Genomic DNA, 26,769 nt, shown 5'->3' with positions numbered 1-26,769 from the left:
CAGACAACAGACCCTTCCCAATCCTGTCCCCGTGATAGACACCTGATGGGAGATACCATTATGTATATATGTTTCTCATACTGGTTAATGAATAAAGCACTGTTGGCCAATAGGAAAGGAAGATAGGAGGGACTAGGAGACAAGGAGGAAAGAGGAAGTTGGAAGGAGGAGTGAAGATGGAGAGACTGGGGAGACCAGACGCCTGCCATACTCCCCGGTAAGATAAGACCACGTGGAAATACATAGAAATGGGTTAATACTTAAGACATAGCTAGCCAATAAGAAACAAGTAACTGGCCAACAACATAATATCAAATACAGAGTCTCTGTGCGTTATTTGGGGCTGGTGCGGCGGTGGGACAAGACCGGCAGCGGGAGGAAAAACCTTACTCCTTACAGAAACCAAAGAGCAAATGACACTCAGGCTCAGCAGAGCTGGTGGGCCAATGTGCTGACACATCCAAAGCCTTCATTCAGCCTTTATGTCCCAGGGCAAGTAGACGATACTCACTTCTTTCTGTCTGAGCCATCAGTCTCTGGGGGGATGCCCACCACGGTTACCGTGCCCTGTTCTATGCTCAAGGGGGCAGCCATCACCAGGGGCAGCAGCTTGCAGCGTCGATTCTTTGTCTATGGGGACAGGGACACTCAGTCACAGCACAGTCATCCTCAGGGTGGAGCACAATACCTAGTACCTAAAGATAGCATCAGGCTATCCCCTAAAGCCTAGAGGGAGTAGGATGATATGCTACAATCCCAACTGGACATCTGAGATCTTAGCTTCCCAGTTATCTACTGGCCCAACCCTCTTAGTACCCTAGCTAGGCCTTGCAGGGGGCCCAGTCAGCCCTTGCTTTCCTCTGATCACCTCCTCCAGGTCTCTAGGAGCACCTCCGAATACCCCTGCCTTGGTCTATTCTTCTTCTCAGTGCTTCCTATTTGAAACTCATTCATGGAATCACGTCTCATGGTTCCCTCCTGCAAACAATTAGGGTGAAGGTGATGAGGTCTCCCTCAGTGACACACCCGAAGCTCTCACTTCACCATCAAGGTGACCACCCACTGTCATGATTTCTGCAAGACTAAGATGTGACCCAGGATGTGAACTAGGTCAGCTGGTGAGTGTGTAGCAATATCTGTTAACACAGGTTTTGTTTCTTAGAAGTTTCTCAGAAGAATTCTTTTCAGGGCTGGGGATCAGATATACTGACAGGGCCCCACATACACTAGTAAGGTTTCACCAATGGGGATGGAGCTATCTCCAATCTCAAAGATTGGTGAGACTGAGGAGGCGGAGCCCATGGAGACAGCACTTGGTCAGCAATGGACATCATTGTTTTACTGCTGACTCGCAGCGTAAGTCATTCTCCTCATAACTCTCACCCTGAAGCAGAGGAAGACTGACAGTTGAAGTTACTGGGAGCCATTCCTTCTGCTTCCCTACCTAGAAGTCCTCTATTAGCTGGCTTAAGACCTGTCTAAATACCAAATGACTTAGAATATGTTCTAAGAAAGGTAGGCCACAAATCTACAGAGACATTATTCAAATCTTTGTTGGGAAGCAAGTCTATATGACCAACTCCATTTTATCCTGATTGGCCACAGAACATGAATCCCAGTCACAGGCTTTCTGGGTGTCACACCCTCCCTATTTAGCTGAATGACATGAATAGTGAGTGATAACCTCAGAGTGTGTATGAAGCTGGAGGGTTCCTAGAGGTTAGCTGAGTTAAAAATATGGCCCAAAATAAGGAGTATGTCCAGTCCCCACAACTGGTGAACAGCATGGGTAACACCATGCCATCATCTAACACCCTGCTTAGCATATATACCTGCCCTCTTGTACCTATGCTATTGCCACTTCATCCCCACTCCATCCAAATCCTCACCGAATACACAAAGGACTTGAGCAAATGTTTGCTGAGCAGACTCAAGGATGCTGGCTTGGAGAACAGTATAACATCTGGAGTGCCCTGGAAGGGGAGAGAGATGGTCAGAGAAAGTCACTAGGAGGTGTTGCCTGGCCCTGCAAGAGTAGGGGAGCCTAACCTCCATGAGTGAGCAATAGAGAAAAGGGCCCTGGGAGGTGACGAGGTTGGTGCAGAGGCAGCTGGCAATGGTCTGCTGGGTGGCTTGCAGGTGCTTCTTGGCAAGCTCTAGACCAAGGTACAGCTTGTCCAGGTTACTCCTGAAATAGAACAGACACTGGGCTTACATGCTGCTTGTTCAGTACTGTTGCTAAAATGCCAAAGTCATCAAAAAGTAGCTTGATTCCTGATTCAAGAGGGGTTTAGCAATAAGAATTTATCTTCTCAGCCAGGTGGTGGCACAAGCCTTTAATCCTGGGACTCAAGGGAGAGGCAACTGAACCTCTGAGTTTGAGGCCAGCCTGGTCTACAGAGTGAGTTCTAGGACAGCTAGGGCTACACAGAGAAACCCTGTATTGAAAATAAAAACTATCTTCTTTCCTTCTTGAGTTCCCCTTCACATGAAAGGAAAAAACAAAAAGATGTATAGACAGTGATGAAGTAAGAGATTCAAGACTAAAGACTAATGGGCATGGTGGTGGGGCACACTTCTAATCCCAGCATTTGGGAAAACTGTGACTCTGAGGTCAACCCGGCTACAAAGCAACATAGGAATCTACAGATCCCAGAAGAAGGTACCTGGCAGGCTGTAATAGCGTAGGCTTAGGCAAGCAGCGGAGGAAGCATAAAGATTGCACACCTACCCAACAGATGGGCTTTTATTCTTCCTCCTGAAGAGAACATTCCCCTCTGAATAGTTTAAACACGCCCTTTAGAGAAGTAGGGCTGTCCTTCAAGCAAAGCCTCCATGTCCAACAAGCTATGCCCAAACACCCAGGACTCAGCCAAGGTCCCACAGTTCCCTTCCAAGATACAAAACATACCAGAGTATTCGAGAAATACTTATAGCCTGAAAAGAAAATTATCCCAAAGGAAACAGATGGTTAGAGAACAAATGACACTTAAATGACTCCATTTATGTTCTGAGATATTTGGACAACCAAACATTCCCATTACAAGAACAGATACTATATAAAATGGTTAGAAACCAGAAAGTTTTGGTAGAAATTAACAATTTGGAAAGAAATAAAATATTTAGTCAGATGCTAGAGGACAAAGTCAAGGAAAGCTACCCCAAGATCCATACAGAAACAGATCCATGGAAACACAGAACAAAGACAAAACAGGTCCTCCTTGTAAGATGACAGAAACACCAGGAAGAAGCATTAGTGCTGCAGGGTAAAGAAACTGCAAAAGAGCAGCTGTGGACTCAGAGCCAGGGTCCAGGAACCCAAGCCACTCGTCTGCAAACTGAGCATGAGGGGGGAAGCATCTATTAGTGGAGCAGGGCTGGACACTATAAGGAAACAACAATCAAATGAGTGTGAGGGCACACAGCAGCCTTAGCACTTGGGTGACTGAGCCAGGAGGATCATAAACTTGAGTGCCGCCTGAGATATATACAGAAATATAAATAAAATCGAAAGCAAGAACCATGAATCAAAAGGACTCCCACTTTTATTAGTAGTATTGGCTGCTGGAGGTCAGGGCACAATGGAATCTACAGTCAACTGCCTTCACCTTGAACTCTAGGAACACAGAGCATCTGAGGGTAGAGAAGGACATTGTGTGACACAGAGGACGCAGGATGACTGTTACATGTGCTCCCTTTCTCTGAAGGTTATCTGAGAATTGTGCTCTAGGAATACACAACTGTGGTAATAGCAGGCAGCTGGCCTCAGCGGCTGCAGGTCTAAACCCCAGTAGGAAGACAGGAGGCAGGTTCTCCTGGAAAGAGGGATTAAGAGATGACATGTGGGGGCCAGGAACAGAGGGCACATGCCTGTAATCTAGCAGGGGAGGCAGAGGCAATAGGTCCCTGCGCCTTGCTGGCTGAATTGGTGAGTTCCAGGTTCAGGGACAGGCCCTGTCTCCAATTGTAAGGTGGAAAAGTTAATGAAGAAGACATCCAACACTGCCCTCTGGCCTCCACATGTGCACACATACATGTACACACACAATGAGACTACTTGTTGAGAGGACTGGGGGAAGAAGGAGGGGCAGGAAATGGACCTGAAGAAAGGAAGCAATTAAATTAAATCTTCAAAAGGAGCTGGAGAGCTAGCTCATTGGTTACGAGTGCTGTCTGCTCTTGCAAAGAACCCGAGTTTGACTCCCAGAACCTATGTACATGGTGGCTCACAGGTGTCAGTTCTAGGGGATCTTACCCTCTCTTCTGATCTTCACAGGCACCAGGGATGCATGTAGTGCACATACAGACATGCAGGCAAAACACTCATACATGTAAAATAAAATTTTTTAAAACCTAGAAAAAAATATATCAAACCAAACAACAAAACAGAGCAACTAGATTATAAAAGCAAACACTTAGGTTCTAAACTTGCAAGAAAACAAGAACAAGGGACCACCACAAACTCCAAGATACAAGGAAAGCAATATCAATCTGTCCCACTGTCAGCATCACCAAGGGTGCTTGGAGTCAAGCAATGAAAACTGGGTGTTAGCTACCAAAACCAAGGGGAGTTTTGCCATATTCAACAGCATGTAATTGTATAGGACAAAGTAAACTATGGTACAGTGCAGGAGAACCTGGTAAAGACTAAGGAGCCAGAGAAGTGTAGCTCCAAGTCTACCCAGAGCTTCTGTCTACATTGCCCTTATAGGAAAGAAGCTGTTGACGGTGGGATGAGAAAGTAGGAGAGGATGTAAGAAAATGCAGGAGTGAGGCTGAGAGTGTGCTCTGGCTGCACTTGCTTAACATGGGCAAGACCCTAAGTGTAACCCAGCAGCAAAGACAAGAGCAAAAAGGCACACACAGCTAGCATGAACCGGGATTACATTGTGGTCTTGGAGGACTGACCTGCACAGTAAAATAAAGACATTCACCACAAGAAACCCAGACTGCAAAGGCAGACTGTGTGATCTTTCCTGTCCAAAGCTTAGAGTCCACAAGAAAGTCAACAATGCTGCAGGCACAGGGTACATGGTAAACAGATGAAAACGGCTTGTATCTCTATGTAGTAGCAATGAGAAATCCAAAGAGTTAATGTTGAAATTAACAAGAGAGGCTGGAGAGATGACTCAGGAGGTAAAGGGCTGTGTTGTACCAACCTGGCAACCCGAGCTCAATCCCCACTCATGTCTCTACCCGTCAAGCCTATGTGTGCTTGCATCTACATAATAATAATATTTTAAATTCTTAACAAAGTGAAGTTTATACTCTGTTAATCAGGCAATCAACATTCAGCCAAGCAGTGCCTGCCTGTGCTTGGGAGGCAGAACCAGAAGGACTAGAACATCAAGGTCATCCTTGGCTACATTTTAAGTTCAAGGCCTGGGCTTCACATGCTCCCCAAACTGATTGATTGATGTACAGCCTGAAAACATGGATGGGAAATAGCAATGGAAGACTTCTTCAGAAACTGGTGAGCTGCTGATCACAAGACTAAATGCAAGTTTAGAATAGCAGAAATAATCCAAAAAAAAAAAAAAAAAAAAAGAAACCTGGAAGACTCATGTTTTCTAGTCTCAAACTTGCTACAAAGCTACAGTAATCAAAACAGTGTGGTGCTGGCATAAGATTATCATTTAGATGGATGAAAGAGAACCAACAAAATCTAAAGTGCATCTTTATGCTTATGGCCAACTGATTTTTAACGAAAGTGTTAATTCAATGGCAGAAAGAAAAATTTAAAACAAATAGCCCTAGGAAAAGTAGGTGTCCACATTAATAAAAACAAATAAAATAAAGTCGGAGATCAGTGAGATGGCTTAGTAAGTAAAGCCTGATGACCTAAGTCCAATCGTGGAACCCATATAGTAGAAGGAAAGAACCAAATCCTACAAGTTGACCTCTGACCCCAGGCACTCATACTGTGACACCCGTGTGCACATACAATAAATAAATGTAGTGATAAAGTCTTAAAAAGAACAATATTGTTGTATGCCTTCTTGTATTAACCACAAAAATTAACCTCCAAAGAGTCATACACCCAAGTGTAAGAGCTAACACCAGAATGTGCTTAACAGGGGGAAAAAAAAAAAAAACAGGTGAAAGCTTTGTGATTTGGACTTAGCAGTGGTTTCTTAAGAATGGCACCCAAAGCACAAGCAAAAGGGCAATCAGATGATCTGGACACCATCAAAATTAATACCTAACTTATGAATGAGAGATCTGAATAGGCAGGGCTTCTCACAAGCTGCACAAATGGCCTATCAGCACATGGAAGGGGCTCTACAGCATAGCCTTAGTGAGATACAACACAAACACACAGCTACCACTTCTTACTTCAAAACACAGTCCACAAATGTTGGTAAAGCCGTGGAAACACTGCATCCCTCATACACTGCTGGTGGAAACTGGAGCAACTATCACAGAAAACAGTTCAGCAGTTCCTCAGAAGGTAAACCAAGAGTACAATATAACCCCACAATTCCACTCTAGCAAAATATGTGAAAGTACAACTACACAAAAACTTGTACGAGATTATAGAAGATCATCAGAAGGTAGAAAAACCCATGTCTATCAATTAATGAAATGGCACATAAAATGTGGTATATTCATCCAGTGGAATAAGATTTATAAGGGAAGTCTGTATATAAGTTACAGCATAGACATTATAATCACTATACCAAAGGAAAGAAGCCTGATGCAAAGAACCACACATTACACATCATTTGTACAAACACTCAGGAGAGCAATCTGCAGAAGCAGTTGTTCAGGGCTAGGAGGGTTGGGTGGAGATGGCTAAGGGGTGCAGAGCTTCTTCTGCAGCAATGAACAAGCTTGGAAACTGTAGAGTACTGGCTGCTGTACACACTTTTCTTTGGGGTATGCTGTATATGTGTTTTGAGTCTTTAAGATAGGATCTCACTATATTGCCCAAATTGGCTATTTTTCAAATTTTGAGGCTCCTGCCTCCACCTCCTGAGTCTGGGATTGCAGGTAGACACCACTGCTTATGGTTACATCATATACTTTAAATGAGAAAATATCTGACAGCACAAGAACCATATCTTAATAAAATAAAACTACTTATTGCTTATTGAGAGAAAGAAGGGTGGGGAAGAAAGGAACTGGGGAAAGCCAGAAGGCAGATTCCTATGATTTTTTTTTTGGTCTTTGTGCAAAAATCAACAGAAACAGTAGTTCTGATAAGTTAGAAAGCAATCTGACCTAGCCTTTTTATAAAAACCTATGGAATTAAATCTATAATATTTATAAGAGTATTGAGGTCCAGGTTCCATGGAGTCATTATTAAAAACAGACAAACATCAAGCTGAACATGGTGGTGCATGCCTTTAATCCCAGAACTCGGGAGACTGAAACAAGGAAATGTCTGTGACTTTGAGGCCAGCGTGATCTACATAGCTAATTCCAGACCAATCTGGGCTAGAAAGTGAGACCCTCAAAACAAATAAGCAAGCAAGCAAGCAAATAAACAAAATCAACAAATAATAAAATGAGGAACAGAGTAAGATCACCTTTGACAATACAAGTGTACCAGAAGTCACAACTCCAAAACACCAAAACTACTACTTTATGATACATTAAAAAACATAAGGAGGAATTAGAAATAAAAGAATTTAAAAATGAACAATTAGAAGAAAAACAAGAGTGAATAGCAATGTGTTAATAGATTCAGACGACAGAGGAAAAAAGGAGACAATCACAAAGGGAATAAAAAGAACTCAAGGATGCTGGGGATGTGTACATATCACCAATCCTAGCACTTAGGAGGCTGGGGCAAAAAAATCACTAATTTGAGGCCAGCCTAACTATGCACTAAATGTGAGGCCAGCCTGAGCTACAGAGACCTTACTTATCACAAAGAGAATACAAAACTAACTCAAGAAGAAGTGAGCCCTGGAGCAGGGCCAGCAGTTTAGAAGCAGCTATAGCACAGCCATTCTCATGCCCAGGGCATCCTTGTGATTGGTCTCCCTGTGCTGAGTGACACTGAGGCCACAGTATGGCTGCCCGGATCATTCCCATTACCTGGAGAGGCTATCGAGAGCCTGGATGAAGTGGTCTGTCCCTGAGGCGTCCTTCTCAGGACTCTCCATCAGAGACATGGTGGCAAAGACCACATCACTGGCCAGGAATTTATGTTTGAACCCAAAATGAATGCTGAAAGTCTGCACACGCATGTCCTTCATCCTGACAAGGGAGGAAACAATGTAACTGTCACTTAACTTGTAAGAAAGCTCTTATACCCAGACCACACCATCAGATACCCCAAAGTTCCTCACAGGTCCCCAAGAATGCTCAGTGACCAATGCTTAGAGGATGAGGTAGACTAAAACACCCAACCCTTGCAGCCAATTATCCTGACCTCAGGTGTCTGTCTGGCCTAGGGCTGAGAAGCACATACCCAATAGGCCTAAGGTATGGGCAGATTCTCATTTGTGTCCCAATGTCAGCTGGCCAGGCAGGAGCACAGGGCCTCAGTGGTGCCTGAAGACTTGGTAGGGTGGAGCACGCCTGTACCTGGCCCTGGTGCCTTATTTCTGTCTACGTCACAGTCTCAGGATATAATGACCCTAAACATGCCAGGTGTGGGGGGTGCACACTAATCTTAGCACTCAGGAGGCAGAGGCAGGTGGATCTCTGTGAGTTCCAGGTCAGCCTAATCTACAAATGAGTTTTAAGATATATAGGACTATGTGGAGACTCTGTCTCAAAAAAAGGAAAAAAGAAAAAAAGGAAAAAAAAAAAAAAAAAAAAGAAGAAGAAGAAAAACTCTGAACATTATGGGCAGTTTAAGAAAGTTTATTTCTTAAAATCACTTTTGCAAATTTATTATGTGAATGTGTATGTCTATACATACATATGTCCAAAAGAGGATGTAGGATCCCCTGGAGCTGTAGTTATTAGCCCCTGGACACGATGTTGGGAATTGAACTCAGGTCCTCTGGAAGGGCTGTATGTACTTTTAAAAAAAAGATTTTTTTTTTTTTTAATTGTATGTATTTTGCCTACATGTGAGAGTGTCAGATACCCTGGAACTGCAGTTACAGACTGCAGTCCATGTAAGTATTGGAAATTGAATCTGGTTCCCCTGGAAGAGCAGCCAGTGCTCATAACCACTGAGTCATCTCTCCAGCCCACAGTATGCATTCTTAACTGTTGACCCATCTTCCATCTTTCCAGCCCACGAAGGTACTTTTTTTTTCTTTTCTTTTTGGTTTTTCGAGACAGGTTTCTCTATATTGTTTTGGAGCCTGTCCTAGAACTCCCTCTGTAGACCAGGTTGGCCTCACAGAGATCCTCCTGCCTCTGCCTCTGCTGGGATTAAAGGCATGTGCCACCAATGCCTGGTACATTTTTAATCCAAGTAAAAAAAAAGAAACAAAATAAAACAAATTTCAGAAACAGTCAAAGTTGAGTAAGTCATAATAGTCTGAACATTCTTGGGGTTCTTATTTTTTTGCATCAGTATAGGTTAAATTAGAAGCCTTATCTTTAAGAAGTGTAATCCAGAAAAGTATTCACCCAAATTTATTTGCAGATTCTTCAATCATTTCCCGCAAATTCTCCTTCAAGGAGACGTCCATGGATTGAAACTTCTGTTTCACTTGCTTCAAGGGAAGTCTGGAAGGAGGAGCAAGCTGTGAGAATGAACCTCAGACACAGACAACAGGGAAACATCCTGACAGGTGCATTCAGAACACACTAGGACATGGAGGAGGAACTGTCCTTTACATCCAAGCAAATCACAACAGGGTGGGGATAGTGTAGGAGGCTACAGGCCAGAGTAGTCACTCACCCCATGTCCGCAAGGAATTCCTGGAGTCGCTTCTGTCCATGTACAGACCAGAGTTTGAACCTGGCTGCAGTGTAGCTGGTGTTGTACAGGCTTTCATGGAGGGACCAGTGCTGGTACAGCGCCAGGCGGAGGCTGGGTCCAAGGTCAAGGAGCACATGTGGTGCCCAGTACCCACTATCTGCTTGGAGCTGTCCTTGGCTGCATATCTACGCTGGGGGCAGCAGATCTCAGGGATCTCTAGGGATCAGGGAGCATCTGAAGTTGAACTGTTTCCTCCCTTTGCACCACACACCATTTTCTCTCTTTCATATATAGATCAAGATACAGAGTTTGATGGCCAGCTACTGTGCTCACAGCCCCATATACCATGAGGAACAGAGTGAGCAGCTCAGGCTATTACTTTGGTGTGTTGCCCTGGTCTGCTTAGCCCAGCCTAACCCTCCCTATTCTTAAAGTTCTTCCATCCCTTCTTGAACTTGCCTTTCACTGCCGACCGCTCCGCCCCTTGAGTACACATGGTCCCCATCACAGGCTCTCCTCTACAGGGATCAGGTTCACTCTGCCATACTGCTGGTGCCTTGCCAGTGCTCCACTGGACACTTGGTGTTTCTTGTTCTCATCAGTGCCCCTCCTTCTCGACTCCTGAGCCCAAGGACTGCTGTCCACTTTGCTTCAACTCTCAGCAGCCTCCCATATGACCCAGACAAGGTCTGTGACCAGAAAAATATACCATAAGCACACAGGACAGGGGCAGCTCTATCACCATAGCGACGAAGCAGAAAGCACCTGCTGAGCAACATGCTAAGGGCAGTTGCTCAGTGCATACTGTCTAAACCTCAAGGCACTGAGCTGCAAAGATACTCATACTCAAAGGAGATCCGAGTGCAGTCTACAGACAGCATGTTCTCCTCTGCTTCATTCCGGTGGTTATGCCGGGTCACATGTCGCTGCAGGATGCCAACATCAGTCACATACTTCATTCTGGAAAAAAAGGACAGTAGGTTGACCCAGCTCCTTCTCCAGCTCAGGGGTCTCTCCACCCAGCAGCTGTTCCTGAATGAGGGCTAAGGAAGCTTGTTTAGGTTTAAACTGGCCAGTCAGGGATTGACAACAGAGAGCAGGGTAGGATGGCCTCTGACCAGGCTATATCCCATCGTTAGGTATTGAGACACCTTTTGTGAGCAGCATGGGGAGGAGGAGCAGGCTGGGTGCCCAGCCATATAATCAATTAGACCCCGTAACAACAGTCCACACAGAAGGTAGACTAGCACATATATCACTAACAAGTGCAGATGGGGTAGGCAGACCCCATTGGGATGGTGGCAAGGTCTTATCTGAGGCCAAGGGGAAGTTCCTAATGCTGCATGTACTACTGTTTCTAGATTCTATGCCACTCACATGCTTGCCCTATGCCATCCTTTTTTAAACAAAAAATTTATTTATTTTTAATGTGCCTCGGTGGGGGTGCCTGTGGAGGTCAGGTGTCAAAACCCCAGGGGTTGGAGTTATAGGAGGTTGTAAGCCTCCCAACATGGGTGTTATGCTGAGAACTGAACTCAAATCCTCCATGCTCTTATTGCCAAACCATCTTTGCAACACCCCACACAATCCTAAACAAGGAAGGACCGAGGCATAGCAAGGCCGAAGGCTAGCTCAAACAGGCAACCCATGCAACAGAACTCTGACCAAAGCTTGAGTTTCTTAAATTTCTTGGGCTGCCTAGAAGGCCTAATACACAGTGGGGGATTCTACAAACTGTACAAGAAAGTAGGCGAACAATTGAAGGTAATGCTTAGGAACACTCGTGGGGTCTCCTGAAGAGAGTTAGAACCCAGGCTTGGACTGTTAACTTTCTTATAGGTCCCACTTGCTATCTAGAGGAGGCTGAACTGCCTAAGGGAGGCATTGAGATGCTACTTTCCCCAGTTCACAGAGTCTACCAGAAGGGGAACCTGCCATACTCAGAGGACCAGACTCTGCTTTGTAGCAATTCTCCTTACTTAAAGTCCCCTGCTTACTTTTTGAGATCAAATCCACACTCCCTGACAGGACCTATAGACCTTTGCTTTCTCTTTCCTTACTTCCTACATGTACCCTAACCTCTGACATGCATGGGCTACATCTTACTGCCCGTCTCTCGGCCACAGAATGAAGAAGTCAAACCAAGACCTCCCAGTGGACTTCTATGGGAGATAGAGGCCAAACTAGGCCATAAACAAAGACAGAGGACAGGTACTGAGCCCAGGCAAGGAGAAGAGTCACCCTTTTCCTTCTTCTCCATAAGCTTTTCAATGACCAAGCCTCCTATCTCCTTGTGGTAAACCCAGGGGCTGCCACAGGCAAAGGGCTGTTCCCCCAAATTGAGGGCATTTTCCTTACTGAGTGATCTTGTCATGCACCCACTGGTCCGTCAGTCCCACAATGGCCCACCTGGAAGGAAAGCATAAGATGATGGAGTCAGCTACAAGCTGTTTGGGCTTGGTAGGCTATGTGCCATGGAGCCAACTGACATGATGGACAGCCCAGGCTCAACATTCCCATGAGTGTCCTGTTAGCATGGCCTCCCAACTCAATGTGCCCAGCCCAGGATTTGTAAATAATCCTCTTGGGGCTTCTTTTCTACTGTGATTTTGAAATATTGACATTTTGAAATTTTGTCTTCTGTCTTAAAAAACGGGACATCTTAGGCAAGGTTTTTCCTAGATACTAGGACAAACACAAGGTCAGGCTTCCAGTTGCAGGGCAAAGCTTGAGTAGACATAAAATATAAATGGGTCAGACAGAAGCCACCAGTGTAAACGAGTGCCCTAAAATAAAGGACCCATTGCAGGTCAGACATGAAGGCATTAAGGCATGCTTCCAGGAAAAGATGTGCCCTATGAGAGGTACACTGCACATACCCTCGCCCAGCCCTCCCCAATGCCTGTCAAGACTGGTTGCTACTGGCCCTAGTAAGAAACTAATTTAGCTTGAATACCAAAGCCATGTGGCTAGCAGGTACCCATCACAGCCTCACCTGACTGTAGGATCTTTCATGTTAGGCTCCAACTCAGCACTTAGCACTAAACAACCTGGTTGGGGCAGCTGGTAGGAAAGAGGCCAAGTAATGGCACAAAGTATAAGAATGAGAGCTGAGAATGGACAGAGGCCAGCAGCTCACCATCCTCACAACTGGAGAATGGGTTTAGAGGGGGCCCTGCAAAATCCTAGCCTGTCCTGATTCTGTGCAAACCAATGTAACCATCACTGTGATGATCAGAGTTGAGGGGCTTTGGTAGATCAAGGACCACAAACAAGGGGCCTAGATTTACATGCTTCTCATTCATAAGATCAACCAAGTTGTCAGTGACTGACAGGCAGGAAGGGACAATTCTGCATTGGATTGTACCAGTGCCAGGGCTGCAAGGATGCCTAGTAAAGACTATATCACTCAAACCTCAAATTAGTGTACTTACAGGGCATAAGGCTAAGCATTAGGGTGGAGACAGGAGCCCCACTGTCCTCTATAAAGAGAGCTCCTAGCTTCTTCACACTTAAACCCAGGAAGACTAGGGTTATAAATCATCCCGGGGAGGGGCTGCACCTAACATTCTTGGTGGAATCAGGGAGCTATCATGTGACATTGACATTGGCTGGTGGCAGGACTACCAACATGGATGCTTCAGGGTGTACAGGAATGTGTGTGCTACATACCACAGCATGTCATTCAGGTCCTTGGACATCATCCACGCCAGGTCAAACATCACCATGGCTGACTGCAAGGAAGCAGAAAACCTAAAGTCAAAAGCCACTGAGTTCACAGACGGGGCAACACAATAGCAACAGCTTTAAGCTAAGCAGCCCATCCAAGGCCTGCACATCAGGGTGTTCAGGCTTGTTTCAGGAAAGAGTCCCCATCAGAGTGAAGGGTGAAAGGGTAATTCCACTAGCTTGAACGTTAGTCTCTGCTATCTAAAGGTACTTGCATCTGTGTTTTTAATGAAGAATGGAAAGAAAGTGCCACCCAGCGGAAAGGCTAGGCATAGCAGTGTGCAAAGACCTCTACTTGTAGGTGATACATAAGCTATAATGAGAACATAGGTAGGGGGCCCTGCTGTCTGACTGTCCACCATGCACTTGCATTCTTCCTGCTTGGAGGCAGCCTCAGATTTGTTTCCACGAGGTCAGATGAGGCAGGGTTCAGGTTCTGGTCCCCAGAATATTAAAGTGGGAGGGGCTTCTGGACTCCCCCTGAAGGTCTTTCAGGCACTGAAAAGGTAAGCAACCTGAGTGGTGAGAGACTGAAGATAATGGATGTCTGACCAACACAGTGTGAGATGCTGGCTTCCTGTAGGAAGAAAATTTTCAAAGGGGAATTGTCCCTTTATCTGGAGAAAGCTATCATTTCTGAGAGCATAGGTTCCCTCCCTACCCACTACCCCAGGGCTGAGCAGAGCGCTAAAGGATGGCAAACCCTGGCTACAGATCAGACAAGGGAAATACAATATCGAGAGTCCAAGGTCTAAGAGCCAAATTTGAGACTGAATTCGGTATTTTAATTGAAAACAAATTTGATTTATACTGAACATATATCAGTTTTGCACCATCATAAAGTAAACAAAATAATCTTAAATTGAAGTAACATATATTAAGAACCATATGTCTTTTAGAGCTACTGAAGGTCCTGTATTCTGGTCAACATTGACAGTCTAGCAACAGGCTTTCTATACACTAAATTCTATTTAAAAATCAGGTGTTCCACTGTAATTCTACAGTTTAATCTTCTTGCACAAAGATTATTTATTTACTTATTTATTTTGAGTTAAAAACCTCATTCTGAAGCCCTAAGATTGCCTGGAACTTGTTAGGTAAACCAGTCAGGCCTTGAACTCAAAGACCTGCCTGCTTCTGCCTCCTGAGTGCACGGATAAAAGGTGTGTGTCACTGTGCTATTGAGTTTCATGTCAGCCTAGCACAAACGTCCTCTGAAAGAAAGGAAATCTCAATTGAGAAAATGCCCCCATAAGACCCACAAGCCTGTAGGGTATTTTCTTAATTAGGGATTGATGGGAGAGAGCCCAGCCCATTGTGGTTGGGTCATCCCTGGTCTGGTATTCTATAAGAAAGCAGGCTGAGCAAACCATGAGAAGCAAGCCAGTAAGCAGCATTCCCCTATGGCCTCTGCAACAGTGCCAGCCTCCAAGTCCCTCCTTGTTTTGAGTTCTTGCCCTGACCTCCCTCAGTGATGAAGTGAGGGATGTGCAAGACTAAACAAACCAAACAAACCCTTTCCTCCCCAAGTTTCTTTGGTCATGGTGTTTCATCATAGCAACAGTAACCCTAACTAAAACAGCCACCATACCCAACTTAATCTGTGTTCCTAAAGATTTTTTTTAATTTTATATATGAGTGTTTTGCCTGCATGTGTCTATGCACCACATGTGTGCCTGATACCACAGAGGCCACAGGAAGGAGGCAGGTACTCTGGACCTGGATCCATGGACAGCTGTGAGCTAGCTGCCACGTAGGTGCTGATAGCCAATCCTGGGTCTTCTGTAAGAGCACTTGCTGTTCTTAACAGCTGAGTCATCTCCCTAGTTCCATTACTCTGTATTTTTGATGATGAGCATAAAGAATAGCTGCTGGGAGCCAAGTGGCACGAGGGCAGACTACTCCAACAACCGCCTCTGAAAGGAGTAGAGGTGCTCTCAACTTATAGGGCGTACACCCAACACTGCAAAAACATGATGATGATGACATAAGCAGCACCCAGTACAGCCAGTTGTCAAGCATGTTTGGTTCCTCTGGACCTTCTGGCTGACTAGATGCTTTAGACCTCTATGGCTGTGAGGCACAGAGAATAGCCCAGAAAACTTCAAATTTCAGAATATCAAGCATAGAGAACATTTTGTCTTTGAGACAGGGTTTCTCTGTGCAGCAGTCCTGGCTGTTCTGGAACTCACTCACTCTGTAGACCAGACTGGCCTTGAACTCAGAGATCCACCTACTTCTGCCTCCAGAGTGCTGGGATTAAAGGCGTTCACCACCACACCTAGCTTTACTTTATGAAATAAAGCTTTGCTTAATTATAGAATTAAAGAATAATCAGCAAGAGTTGAGGGTGACTCACTGGTGAGCACATTTGAGTGCTAGGTTTGATCTCTAACACTACAAAAACTAAAAAAAAAAAAAAAGCAAACTATAATAATTATTATTATTTACAAAGGGGATTGCAGTTTTAGTCACCACAGTGGAAAGGACATGGTAAAGTAGAACAGCTCATATCAAGGCTGGCAGAAAGTAGAGAGAGTCCCATTACGGTCTTTAGTCTTGGTAGGTACAGTAGTGTATAACTATATTCCCAGCTACTCAGGTGGAGGAAGACGGAATCATTTGAAGCCAGGAGCCCAGTGCTACCAGGGCTTTCTAAGATGTCCTTAACTAAAAAACCTGATTTCTAAGAAGTATGTATTACTTCTTATACTTACCGATGTCCCATAATATTCATACTGCTCGTAATCAAAGAGGATGTCTCTCCTATAACAACACAAAATGGTGTCATTGACTACAAGCAGCAAGACAGGAAGGCTTTAAAAAAGGCTAAAGTTTTTTTTTTTTAAAGCAAATTAAATCATGGTACCATTTGTTTTCACTTACTGATTCTTTGAGAAATTACCTCAAAGCAATTTAAAAGAACCAAGAAAGACACACTATTGTGTCAATGAAGAATAAAAAAAGGAGGGCATGACTGTTTCTAGGTATGGCGGAAGGCCTATTGTAGATAAAAGGGAGAGCATAGGCAGGGACATCTGGGATATTCCACACTGAACTAGGCCATATGAGGAGGGAGGGAAGGGAGAGCCAGGAGACCAAAAGGGTAAAGGGTAGACGAAAGGGGCCTCACATAACCAAAATGATTGGATTATATAGGGAAGGGCAGCCTAGCCCCTTGGCTGGAGAGTTTAGGGCAAAGGCTGGCTATGCCAGTCATTCCCTGCTACAGGTAGGGACTGAGGGATGATGGGAGAACCTGGCAGCCAGGTTCACTTTGATGTGTAAAAGAGGCAACTCAGCCATTTGTTCCAAGTTTGAGACCTAACATTGTGTACACAAAGTTATTAACTATAGACTTATTTGCAGTGGTAAAGTACTAGAAGTAACCTGTAATTCAAAATTGGAGAAAAAGACCAGATATGGTGGTACACACCTATAATCCCAGTGCTCAAGAGGCTGAGACAGGAGACTGAACAACTGAAGCCAGCCTGGGCTACATACTAAGGAAAGCTCTTTTAGTAAAAAGGCTGAGGATAGCTTAACTGATAAAGGATACTTATTATGCAAGCACGAGGAACTGAGTGTGGGTCCCCAGCACCCACATAAAAAGGTAAGTGTTGTGTATACTGAGGTGGGGTGGCAGAGACAGGTAATCCCCAAAGCTCACAGGCCAGTCAATCTAGCTAAATTGAAGAGCTCCAAGCTCAGGGAGAGATCTTGTCTTTAAAGAGTAAAGTGAAACCCTGAACACATCCCAACCACAACTCCAGCAGAGACCCCTTGTTCCACCCCCACCGTGCCCACAGACCATCAACACTCTCAGTTCCTGCCCCCCCACCCCAAACCTCCCCTTCCCTCCTTGTCACCGTGCCTGCCCAGCATATGCCCAATCACCATCCCCTCCCCTTCACCATATCCCACCTTGAACTCCTACAGAGAATCCCCTGCTTGATCAGAGGCCACCCCTGCTACCACAAGTCCAGTCCCCAACTTAGGTGGAGACCTTCTACTTAACCATAGGCCACTTTGGCCAGAAGAATAAAGAGGAAACGGAAACCAAGAAACAAAACACCTATCCAACAAAGACAAACTCTGAAATTGGCACCTAGACCTATAATCACCCCAAACCCAGGTACTTAAATGCCAGTTTAAGAACACAATCAACAACAGTCAGGGCGATATGTCACCACAGAGCCCAGCTCTCCTACTACAGCAAGCCCTGAATATTCCTGCATGGCCAAAGCATAAGGAAACAACTTTAAAACCAACTTTATGAAGATGATAGAGGTCCTTAAAGAAGAAATGAATAAATCCCTTTTTAAAAGTCAAGAAAAAACAAACAGTTGAAGAACACAAATAAAATGGTTCAAGACCTGGAAATGGAAATAGAAGCAACCAAAAAAAAAAAAAAAAAAAAAAAAAACTGAAGGAATTATGGAAATTGGGAATGAGAACAGGAACGACAGATGCAAGCATCACCAACAGGATACAAACCATGGACAAAGAGAATCTCAGACGTTGAAGATACAATAGAAGAAACAGATACATGGGTTAAAGAAAATGTAAAATCTTAAAAATTCCTGACTCAAAACATCCAGGAAACTTGGTAGACTATGAAAAGACCAAATATCAGAGTAACAAGAATAGAAGGAGAAATATCCCAGCTCAAAGGTCCAGAATTTTTCCCCCCAAGACATAGTTTATTTATGTAATAGTCCTAGATGTCCTGGAACTCATTTTGTAGATCTGACTGGCCTTGAACTCACAGAGATCTGCCTAATTCTGTTTCCCAAGTACTGGGATTAAAGGTGTGCACCACTACCGACCAGCTCAGAATATATTTTTAACAAAATCATAGGGAAAAAAAAAAAAAAAAAGGAGATGCCTACAAAGGTACAAGAAGGTTAAAGAACACCAAATAGATTGGACCAGAAAAGAAATCCCCCTCACCACATAATAAACAAAACACTAAACAAAACAAAGAAAGAATATTAAGTGCTGCAAGGGAAAAAAAGCTAAGTAACATATATAGGCAGATCTATTAGAATTACACCCAACTTCTCAATGGAGACTCTAAAAGCCAGAAGAGCCTGGACAGATGCCCTGCAGAATCTCAAGTCAAATTTAAACAATATCTATCAGAAAGTCCTAAAAGGAAAACTCCAGCCCATGGAGGTTAACTACACCCACGAAAACATAGGAAATAAATAATCTCACACCAGCAAAACTAAAAGGGATGCATGCGAATACACACACACACACACACACACACACACACACACACACACACACACACTCTATATCATCACCACCAATAACAACAATCATTGGTCATTGATATTTCTCAGTGGACTCAATTCCCTAATAAGAAGAGACAGACTAATAAAGTAGATACGAAAACAGGATTCACAACTCAACATCAAATAAACATTACCTCAGAGTAAAAGGCTGAAAAAGGATTTTCCAACCAAATAGACTTAAGAAACAAGCTGGTGTAGTCATTGTAATATCTAACAAAATAGACTTCAAACCAAAATTAATTAAAAGAGAAGGGGAAGGACACTTCGTCCTCATCAAAGGGAAAATCCAAGATGATCTTTCAAGTTGTAACATCTATGCCTAAATAAAAGGGTACCCCCACATCTGTAAGGGAGACACTACTATGGTGATCTAAAAGAAATGGTCCCAAAAGGGAGTGGCACTACTAAGAAGTGTGTAGCCTTGCTGGAGGAAGTGTATCACCTTGGGGGCAGGTTTTGAAGTCTCTTTTTCTCAAGCTTCCCTTAGTGTGACAGTCAGTCAACTTCTTATTGCCTACAAGATGTAGCAGTCTAAGCTCCAGCACCACGTAAGCCTGCACACTGCCATGCTCCCCATCATGATGATAATGGATTGAACCTCTGAAACCCTCAATTAAATGTTTTCCTTATGAGAGTTGCTGTGGTCATGGTGTCTCTTCACAGCAATAAAAATCCAAACTAAGATAACTACTAAAGCTTAAATCACATATAGACCCTCACACATTGATAGTGGAAGACTTTAATACCCCACTCTTACCAGCGAACAGGTCATCCCGACAAAAACTAAACAGAAAAATACTGGAGCCAACAGACATCATGAACCAAATAGACTTACAGAACATTCCACTCAAACACAAAAGAATACCCCTTCTTCTCAGCATCTCATGGAACATTCTCCAAAATTGACCACATACCCAGTAACAAAGCAAGTCTGAACAGATACAAGAGAACAGAAATAACTCCATGCATCATATCAGACCACCACTGATTAAAGCTGGATTTCAACAACAGAAAGCCTACAAACTCATGGAAACTGAACAACTCTCTACACTGAGTTACCACTGGCCAAGATTGAAATAAAGAAATTAAAAGACTTTCTAGAATTCAATGAAAATAAATGGACAGCATACCCAAACTATTTGGGATACAATGAAAGCAATGCTAAGAGGAAAGTTTATAGCACTAAATGCCTACATAAAGAAATTGGAGAGATCTCATACTAGCAACTTAACAGCACAGCTAAAAGCTCTTGGGCAAAAAGAAATGCGCACACTCAAGAGAAGTAGATAGGAGAAAACAAACTGAGGGCTGAAATCAATTTAGAAGCACAAAGAACAATACAAATTAATCAATGAAACAAAGAGTTGGTCATTTGAGAAAATCAACAAGACAGACAAACCCTTATCCAAACTAACCAAGAGAGACAATACTGAAATTAACAAAACATAAATGAAAAGGGGCCATAATACCAGGCACCAAGGAAATCCAAAGAATCATTAGGTCATACTTTAAAAACCTGCACCCCATAAAACTGGAAAATCTAAAAAAAAAGAAAAAAAAAGGATAATTTTCTTAATAGATACAACTTGCCAAAGTTAAATCAAGGTCAGAAAAACAATTTGAATACACCTATAAGGAAATACAAGCAGTCATTAAAAATTAAAAGTCTCCTAACCAAAAGGAAAAAAAAGTTCAGGGCCAGATGGTTTTAGCCCAGAATCCTACCAGAATTTCAAAGAAGAGCTAACACCAATATGCCTCAAATTACTGCATGAAATAGAAACAGAAGGAACACTGCCAAATTCATTTTATGAAGTCACAGTCACCCTGACACCCAAACTACACAAAGCTTCAACATAGAAAGAGAATTACATACCAATTTTCCTCATGAACATGGATGCAAAAATACTCAATAAAATACCCACAAACTATATGACCTACAATTTGTCCTGCCTGCAAGATGCACTGTGGTAATGGTGATTCAGAACTAGTGCAAGTGGCCAACCAATGACTGACCAACCTGAGGCTCACATCATGAAAGGGAGCCCATACTTGACACTGGATGGCCAGGAATCAGAGGCTGGATGGCTCAGAGACCTAGGACAGAACCACACACAACTGGGGGGAAAAAATGAATGAAATGATTCCTAATGATATTCTGCTATACTAATAGATCAGTAACTAGCCCAACTGTCATCAGAGAGGCGTCATCTAACCACTGATGGGAGCAGATACAGAGACCTACAGCCAAACATTAGGCAGAGCTAGGAGAATCCTGCAGAAGAGGAAAGAAAGAATAAGGCAGACTGGTCTAGGACATCACAAGAACAGGTGTCACAGGGGCCACAGAATCAACTAAGCAGGGCTCATAGGGACTCACAGAGCCTGAAGTGACAATCACAGACCCTATGTAGGACTGAGCTAGGTCCTCTGCATACCCGTCATGTGAGACTCCTAACAGTGACAGCAGGAGTGTCTCTGACTCTGCCTGTGCTTGGGACCCTTTTCTTCCAACGGGGTTGCCTTGTCCAACATTGATATGAGGGTTTGTACTTGGTCTTATAATTTTTTTGTTTTTCGAGATAGGGTCTCTTTGTGTAGCTCTGGCTGTTCTGGAACTCCAGCTGTAACCAGGCTGGCCTTGAACTCACAGAGACCCACTCACTCTGTCTCCCAAGTGCTGGGATTAAAGGCAAGCACCATCACCATTCAACTTTCAGAGAACCACCAGCGTCTGCCTCTCAAGGGCTGTGACCCAGCCTTAAACATTAAGAAGTTTTTATTTTTATTTTATTTATTTATTTTGGGTGGGGGAGTTGAGACAGCGTGGGGGAATCCAGAATAGTCCTGGCTGTTCTGGAACTTGCTTTGTAGACCAGGTTGGCTTTGAACTCAGAGATCGGCCTGCCTCTGCATCCCAAATCCTGGGATTAAAGGCGTGTGCCACTGGCGCCACCACCACCCAGCAACTAAGCAGTTTTTAAAAGACTGTTCAGAAGTATAAAGATCTGTGACATGAGGGCATGACTCTGATAAAAAAGCACAAGCCCAGGACCATATAAATCGGGCATGGTGATACACACCTGTAATTCCCTGCAATCCCATCACTAGCAAGGTAGAAATGAAGGGTCAAAAGTTAAAGGTCATCCTTGGCTACATAGTGAGTTTGAGGCCAGCCTGGGCTACAGGAGAAACCTAGTCTCAAAAACAAAAATGAATTCAGAAATATAAAAAATGATTAGAACAAGGGATAGTGGCACATGCCTGAACATCAAGGCCAGCCTGGGCTATACAGTGAGACCTTGCCCCAACTATTTTAAGTAGAAAATATAAAAAATTAGATTTGTAGCTTGATAGTAAAATATGCACAAATATGGATAAGACAGAGAGAAATTCAGAATAATTCAGATAAGAAATCCAAACATCTTGAACTGTGGTCACTTCCAGAAAAGGCCTGACATTGACTGTATAGGAGGGGCAGCCTTCTTTCCCATTGTTGGTGAATAGAACCTTTAGCTGGACCAGAAGACAATAGCTAAGACCTTTAGCAAGCCAGTTCCTCCTGTGCCCAGTTCAAACACACAACCATATGTTTACTTCAAGCATTTTCATCTCAAAGCACCTCAGTTTTTTAACACATGCAGTAAGAGAAATTATGAGTAACTTAACTTTCTGCTTCATATTTCTTTCCATGAAGTTTTATACAATTGTCAGGTATCTGTTCTTATATAATTTTTTTTATATAAATGAAAAAGCATCTACATCTGAAGAAAAAACATCATTCCTATAAGAAAGGCCTGAATTTGGAGACTGTCCTGTCATTTTAGGAACCAAAGGACAGCACACAGGGCGATTCAAGGTGATTTTCAAAGCAATGGCCACATACTTTCTCCAAAGTGGCTGGCCCCAAGATTCGTGTGTGTGTGTGTGTGTGTGTGTGTGTGTGTGTGTGTGTGTGTGTGTGTGTGAGTGTGTTTTGAGACAGGATTTGTGTGTGTGTGTGTGTTTTGAGACAGGATTTCACTATGTAGCCCTGGCTGTCCTGGAACTCACTCTGTAGACCAGACTGGCCTTGAACTCACAGAGATCTGCCTGCCTCTGCCCCATCCCAAGTTCTGGGATTAAAGGCTGGTGCCACCACCATCCTGACTGAGGGAATGTGGTGTCCAGGGAGGCCCTCTGAGCAACAGAGCTACTTCATGGGACTCACCTCCGGGCCTCCCACTCTCTTCGTTGCTTCCTCTTTGTAGTTCGTGCCACAATCTCCTGAAATAGGACAAACAAAAGAAAAATGTAGTGGTTTGAATAAGAATGGCCCCCATAGGCCTGTAAGCTTGAATACTTGTTTCCCAGTTGATGGAACTATTTGGGAAAGATTAGGAGGTGTGGCCTTAGAGGTGGTGTGTCACCAGTGTGGGCTTTGAGGTTTTTAAAAGCCCATTCCATTCCCAGTGTGCTCTTTCTGCCTCCTACTTGCAGATAAGAATGTAAATTCTCAGCTACTACTCCAAGGCGATGCCTGCCTGCTGCCATGCTCCCTGCATGGCAATGATAAGACTCAAACCCTCTGCAACCGTGAGCTCTAAATAAAATGTTTTCTCTTAGCCAGGCATTGGTGGCGCACACCTTTAGTCCCAGCACTTGGGAGGCAGAGGCAGGTGGATCTCTATGAGTTCAAGGCCAGCCTAATCTACAGAGTGAGTTCCAGAACAGGCTCCAAAGCTATACAGAGAAACCCTGTGTCAAAAAACAAACAAACAAACAAACAAACAAACAAAAAAGGATAAAAATAAAATGTCTTCTCTTATACACTGCCTTGGCAATAGAAAGGAATCTAAGACAAAAGATTAAGCCTGACAAGACACTTTGAAAGAAGCCCCTAAGCATAGACCCCTGAAGGAGAATGTGTGTTTTGTCTATGCTCCAAGTCCAGCCTATATCTGGGAACCTGAATTGCTGAGGGGATGACTGGGTCATTCAGCCTCCAGAACTTGTCAGACACCATCCAAATACTGAACAGCCTAGGCTTTCCTTGATGTGCTCAATACTACCCTCAACATCTGGCCGGCCACTCTGCCTGTCTAGCATCTAGAACACATAGATACTATAGTCAGGAAGATGGGGCTGTAATGTCCCCAATGCCTGCTAGACATAACTAAAACACTTAGACATTATAGAAACCAAGTATGATTCCAAGTGCATAGGCACTTGAGTTAGGGAAATCTAAACATACCTAAAACCCTTAGACACTATAGAAACTAAATGTGATTCCAAAGGTGTGGGCACAGGTAGGACAGTTAGGGACCTCTATGTGACCTAGTTTCCTTTTGTGGTTCACACAGACTTGAAGGCCAAGAAGCTGCCAATCTGGGCACACCAACAGGAGAACAAAGTCCCCAACAAAAGCTGCCTTATCAAGGGGGAGGTGGGCAGGGTTACATAGTGAGAACCTGTCTCAAAAGAACAAACAAACAAACCATCCAAAAACCAAAAAATCCCCATAAAAAGACAAAGGAAGTTCACACAGAATAAACCCAAACTTCTGAGCATTAAAGCAAAGAAAGAAAGACAAAAAGTAACAAAAACTCATACACAACAATCCCGTATGTGTACGGGAAAGCAGAACACATGACTAGGGTCAGCATTCAGGAGGCTGAAGGCTGGGAATCAAAGTTTGATGAAGCTAACTGAATTATACTGCAAGACCCTGTCTCAAAAATAAAACCTAAGTTGGGGGAAGGTTGTGCTTTCATAAGATAAAAACCAGCAAGTCTGCCAGAACATAAATAAAATGAAGCGATAGATACCTAGAGGAACAACAGAAGAGAGGGTCCAAGAGGACATCCTAAGATTGCTGAAAGCTCTTGTGAAAGGAAGACAAGAGTGAGGAAGTTGGAGACAGCAGGCCACTTAGCTTGGAAGAACTCTGTCCTGCTCAGACTGACCATGTCTTGAATGTCACAAATATGGCCAGAAAGGATTCCATTAAAGCACATCCTTGGAAACACCCAGCCAAGTCTGAAAGGAAAACCCTAAGATATTCCAAAAGCAAATTCCAATTATGCCACAAAGATCAGGAGCCACAGGCTTCTTCAACAGTAATACTGAACAGAACAAAATGTAGCTGTCCACACTAGAGGGACAGCCACCGTCAACCTGCTATGCTTTAACTAGTAGAAGCTCATGTTGCACAGACCCCTCCAATCTCAGATCACAAAAACGACTTCCTTAGAGTGTTTACACAGAGCTGGCCGAGGGGTCACAAACACACACAGTGCCTTTCTGGTAACTGCAAAGAGCAATACTGTGGGGGAATCAGGTGTTTAATGTTTCTCCATAGTGGTTTTTTTTTTTTTTTTTTTTTTTTTTAATGTTTGCTACCTTTTCTTACATAAGGCTAAGCTGTCCTAAATTCCATTCCCTCTGCCAGGATCCTCCTGTAAGATAAGGTACAGCTCAAATAACTTCAGAAATCTGCCTGAGGCCACAAAGATAGGGAATAGAAGGCAGAGTTGGTACCTATACCTAATAACTACTCCACTTCCCACTGCTTGGTGCCCCCGGCTGTGCCTAAGCTCAGAATGCCACACCTGGCTCACACATACCTCTCCTAGTTTTGTTTCCTCCAAAATGCCCACTCAGCCCAAATATACCTCTTCTAACCGTGTACGCTTCTCAGAAGGCTCTGAGCCATCACTGTCACTTCCTGAAAGATCTTCATCCTCTGCTTCATCCCTAAAGATGTCATCATAGGCAGGAACTTCAAGGTCATCCTCTTGTTTGATGAGCAACTTGATCTATGTTAAAAAATGAAAAGCAATCAAATCTTTCTTCTCTCCCTGATAGGAAGCCATTTCTCAGGATGCTTAGGTAGGATCTTACTTTTTCTTAATCAGTTGGCTCCTAAGTTTTCTGTACAAACAAATAGCAACTATATAAGAAGAGCTCCAGGCTTCTTGGCACCACTCAGTAAGGCACCAGAGCTGTCTCACATGTCATGCAGAAATTATGAAACTAAGTTTGAAAAGCATTTCCAGTCCACTTTAAGTCTGAGCAACATTTCTTTTTTATGCATACATTAAAAAGCAAAAATAAAGGTTTCACCAGTTGGCTTTTGACAGAGGATATGAAAAAATTGCTATGGTTAGATATTTGGATATGACTATATCCCAAAGGGTCCACTAAGGCAGAAGCTTGCTGCCTATGTAGGATGTTGAGGGAGTAGAGCCATTTAAAGGTAGGGCCTGGAAAGTGTTAGGTCAGTTGGGGCTCTCTCCTTACTTATACAGTAACAGCATCTCTCAGAAGTGTTTCAGACCTTGTAAAGGCTTAGTCTCCACTTGCAAGTGGTTATAAAACTTCCTCAGCTTGCTCTGCTGCTTCCTATCTCACCATGGACTCTTTCTCAATGTCTAAAACACTCCCTGTTTTGGAAAAACACTCTCCATAGTGGTCTCACATGAGCACAACAGATGTTTGCACCATGCTCTTGAATATCCAGGACAGTAAGTTAACTGTAACCTTTATTTTAAGGTACCCAGTCTCAGATATTTTCTTATACAGATACAAATGGGTCAAGACGTGAACCCCTAAGCCAATACAATTCTTGTCTCTAATAACAATTCCAGACTAATTTCTGTTGAAGAGGTTCCTTCTATGAGGATTTCAGAGTCACAGAATGCTTAGCTGGTCTGTGCTAGGCTGCATATTTAATACATAGAGGTTCAGAATTAGTATAGTCAATACATTTTGAGCTAAAATATTCTGCTCCTCCACCTTCCAAATGATGCAAGATCCACAAATGTGCTGTGTAAATGTCCACAAGATAGATAAGATGAGGTTCTTGCACTGAAGATAATCCCTAACTGGAGAGGTGGGATATACTTTGCAAAGATGTGT

At 43.5% G+C, this 26,769-nt stretch overlaps 1 protein-coding gene across 1 annotated transcript in view; it reads right to left on the bottom strand.

Annotated features, from left to right (window-relative positions):
• Positions 1-26,769, bottom strand: part of Cdc45 (cell division cycle 45) — a 33,708-nt gene that overhangs the window by 4,229 nt on the left and 2,710 nt on the right. The window contains exons 5-16 of the mRNA XM_051191007.1: positions 25,524-25,667; positions 23,081-23,136; positions 16,285-16,333; positions 13,511-13,572; positions 12,197-12,247; positions 10,679-10,798; positions 9,818-9,949; positions 9,544-9,642; positions 8,047-8,208; positions 2,050-2,188; positions 1,890-1,973; positions 512-630 (exon numbers count right to left, since the gene is read on the bottom strand). Of these exons, the coding sequence (XP_051046964.1) occupies positions 512-630; positions 1,890-1,973; positions 2,050-2,188; positions 8,047-8,208; positions 9,544-9,642; positions 9,818-9,949; positions 10,679-10,798; positions 12,197-12,247; positions 13,511-13,572; positions 16,285-16,333; positions 23,081-23,136; positions 25,524-25,667 (1,217 nt within the window). The remainder of the gene's footprint in view (positions 1-511; positions 631-1,889; positions 1,974-2,049; positions 2,189-8,046; positions 8,209-9,543; positions 9,643-9,817; positions 9,950-10,678; positions 10,799-12,196; positions 12,248-13,510; positions 13,573-16,284; positions 16,334-23,080; positions 23,137-25,523; positions 25,668-26,769) is intronic.

The sequence above is a fragment of the Phodopus roborovskii genome, unplaced genomic scaffold, assembly GCF_943737965.1.
Source record: "Phodopus roborovskii unplaced genomic scaffold, PHOROB, whole genome shotgun sequence".
Classification (NCBI taxonomy): Eukaryota; Metazoa; Chordata; class Mammalia; order Rodentia; family Cricetidae; genus Phodopus; species Phodopus roborovskii.
This window is presented reverse-complemented; position numbering and strand designations above follow the sequence as displayed.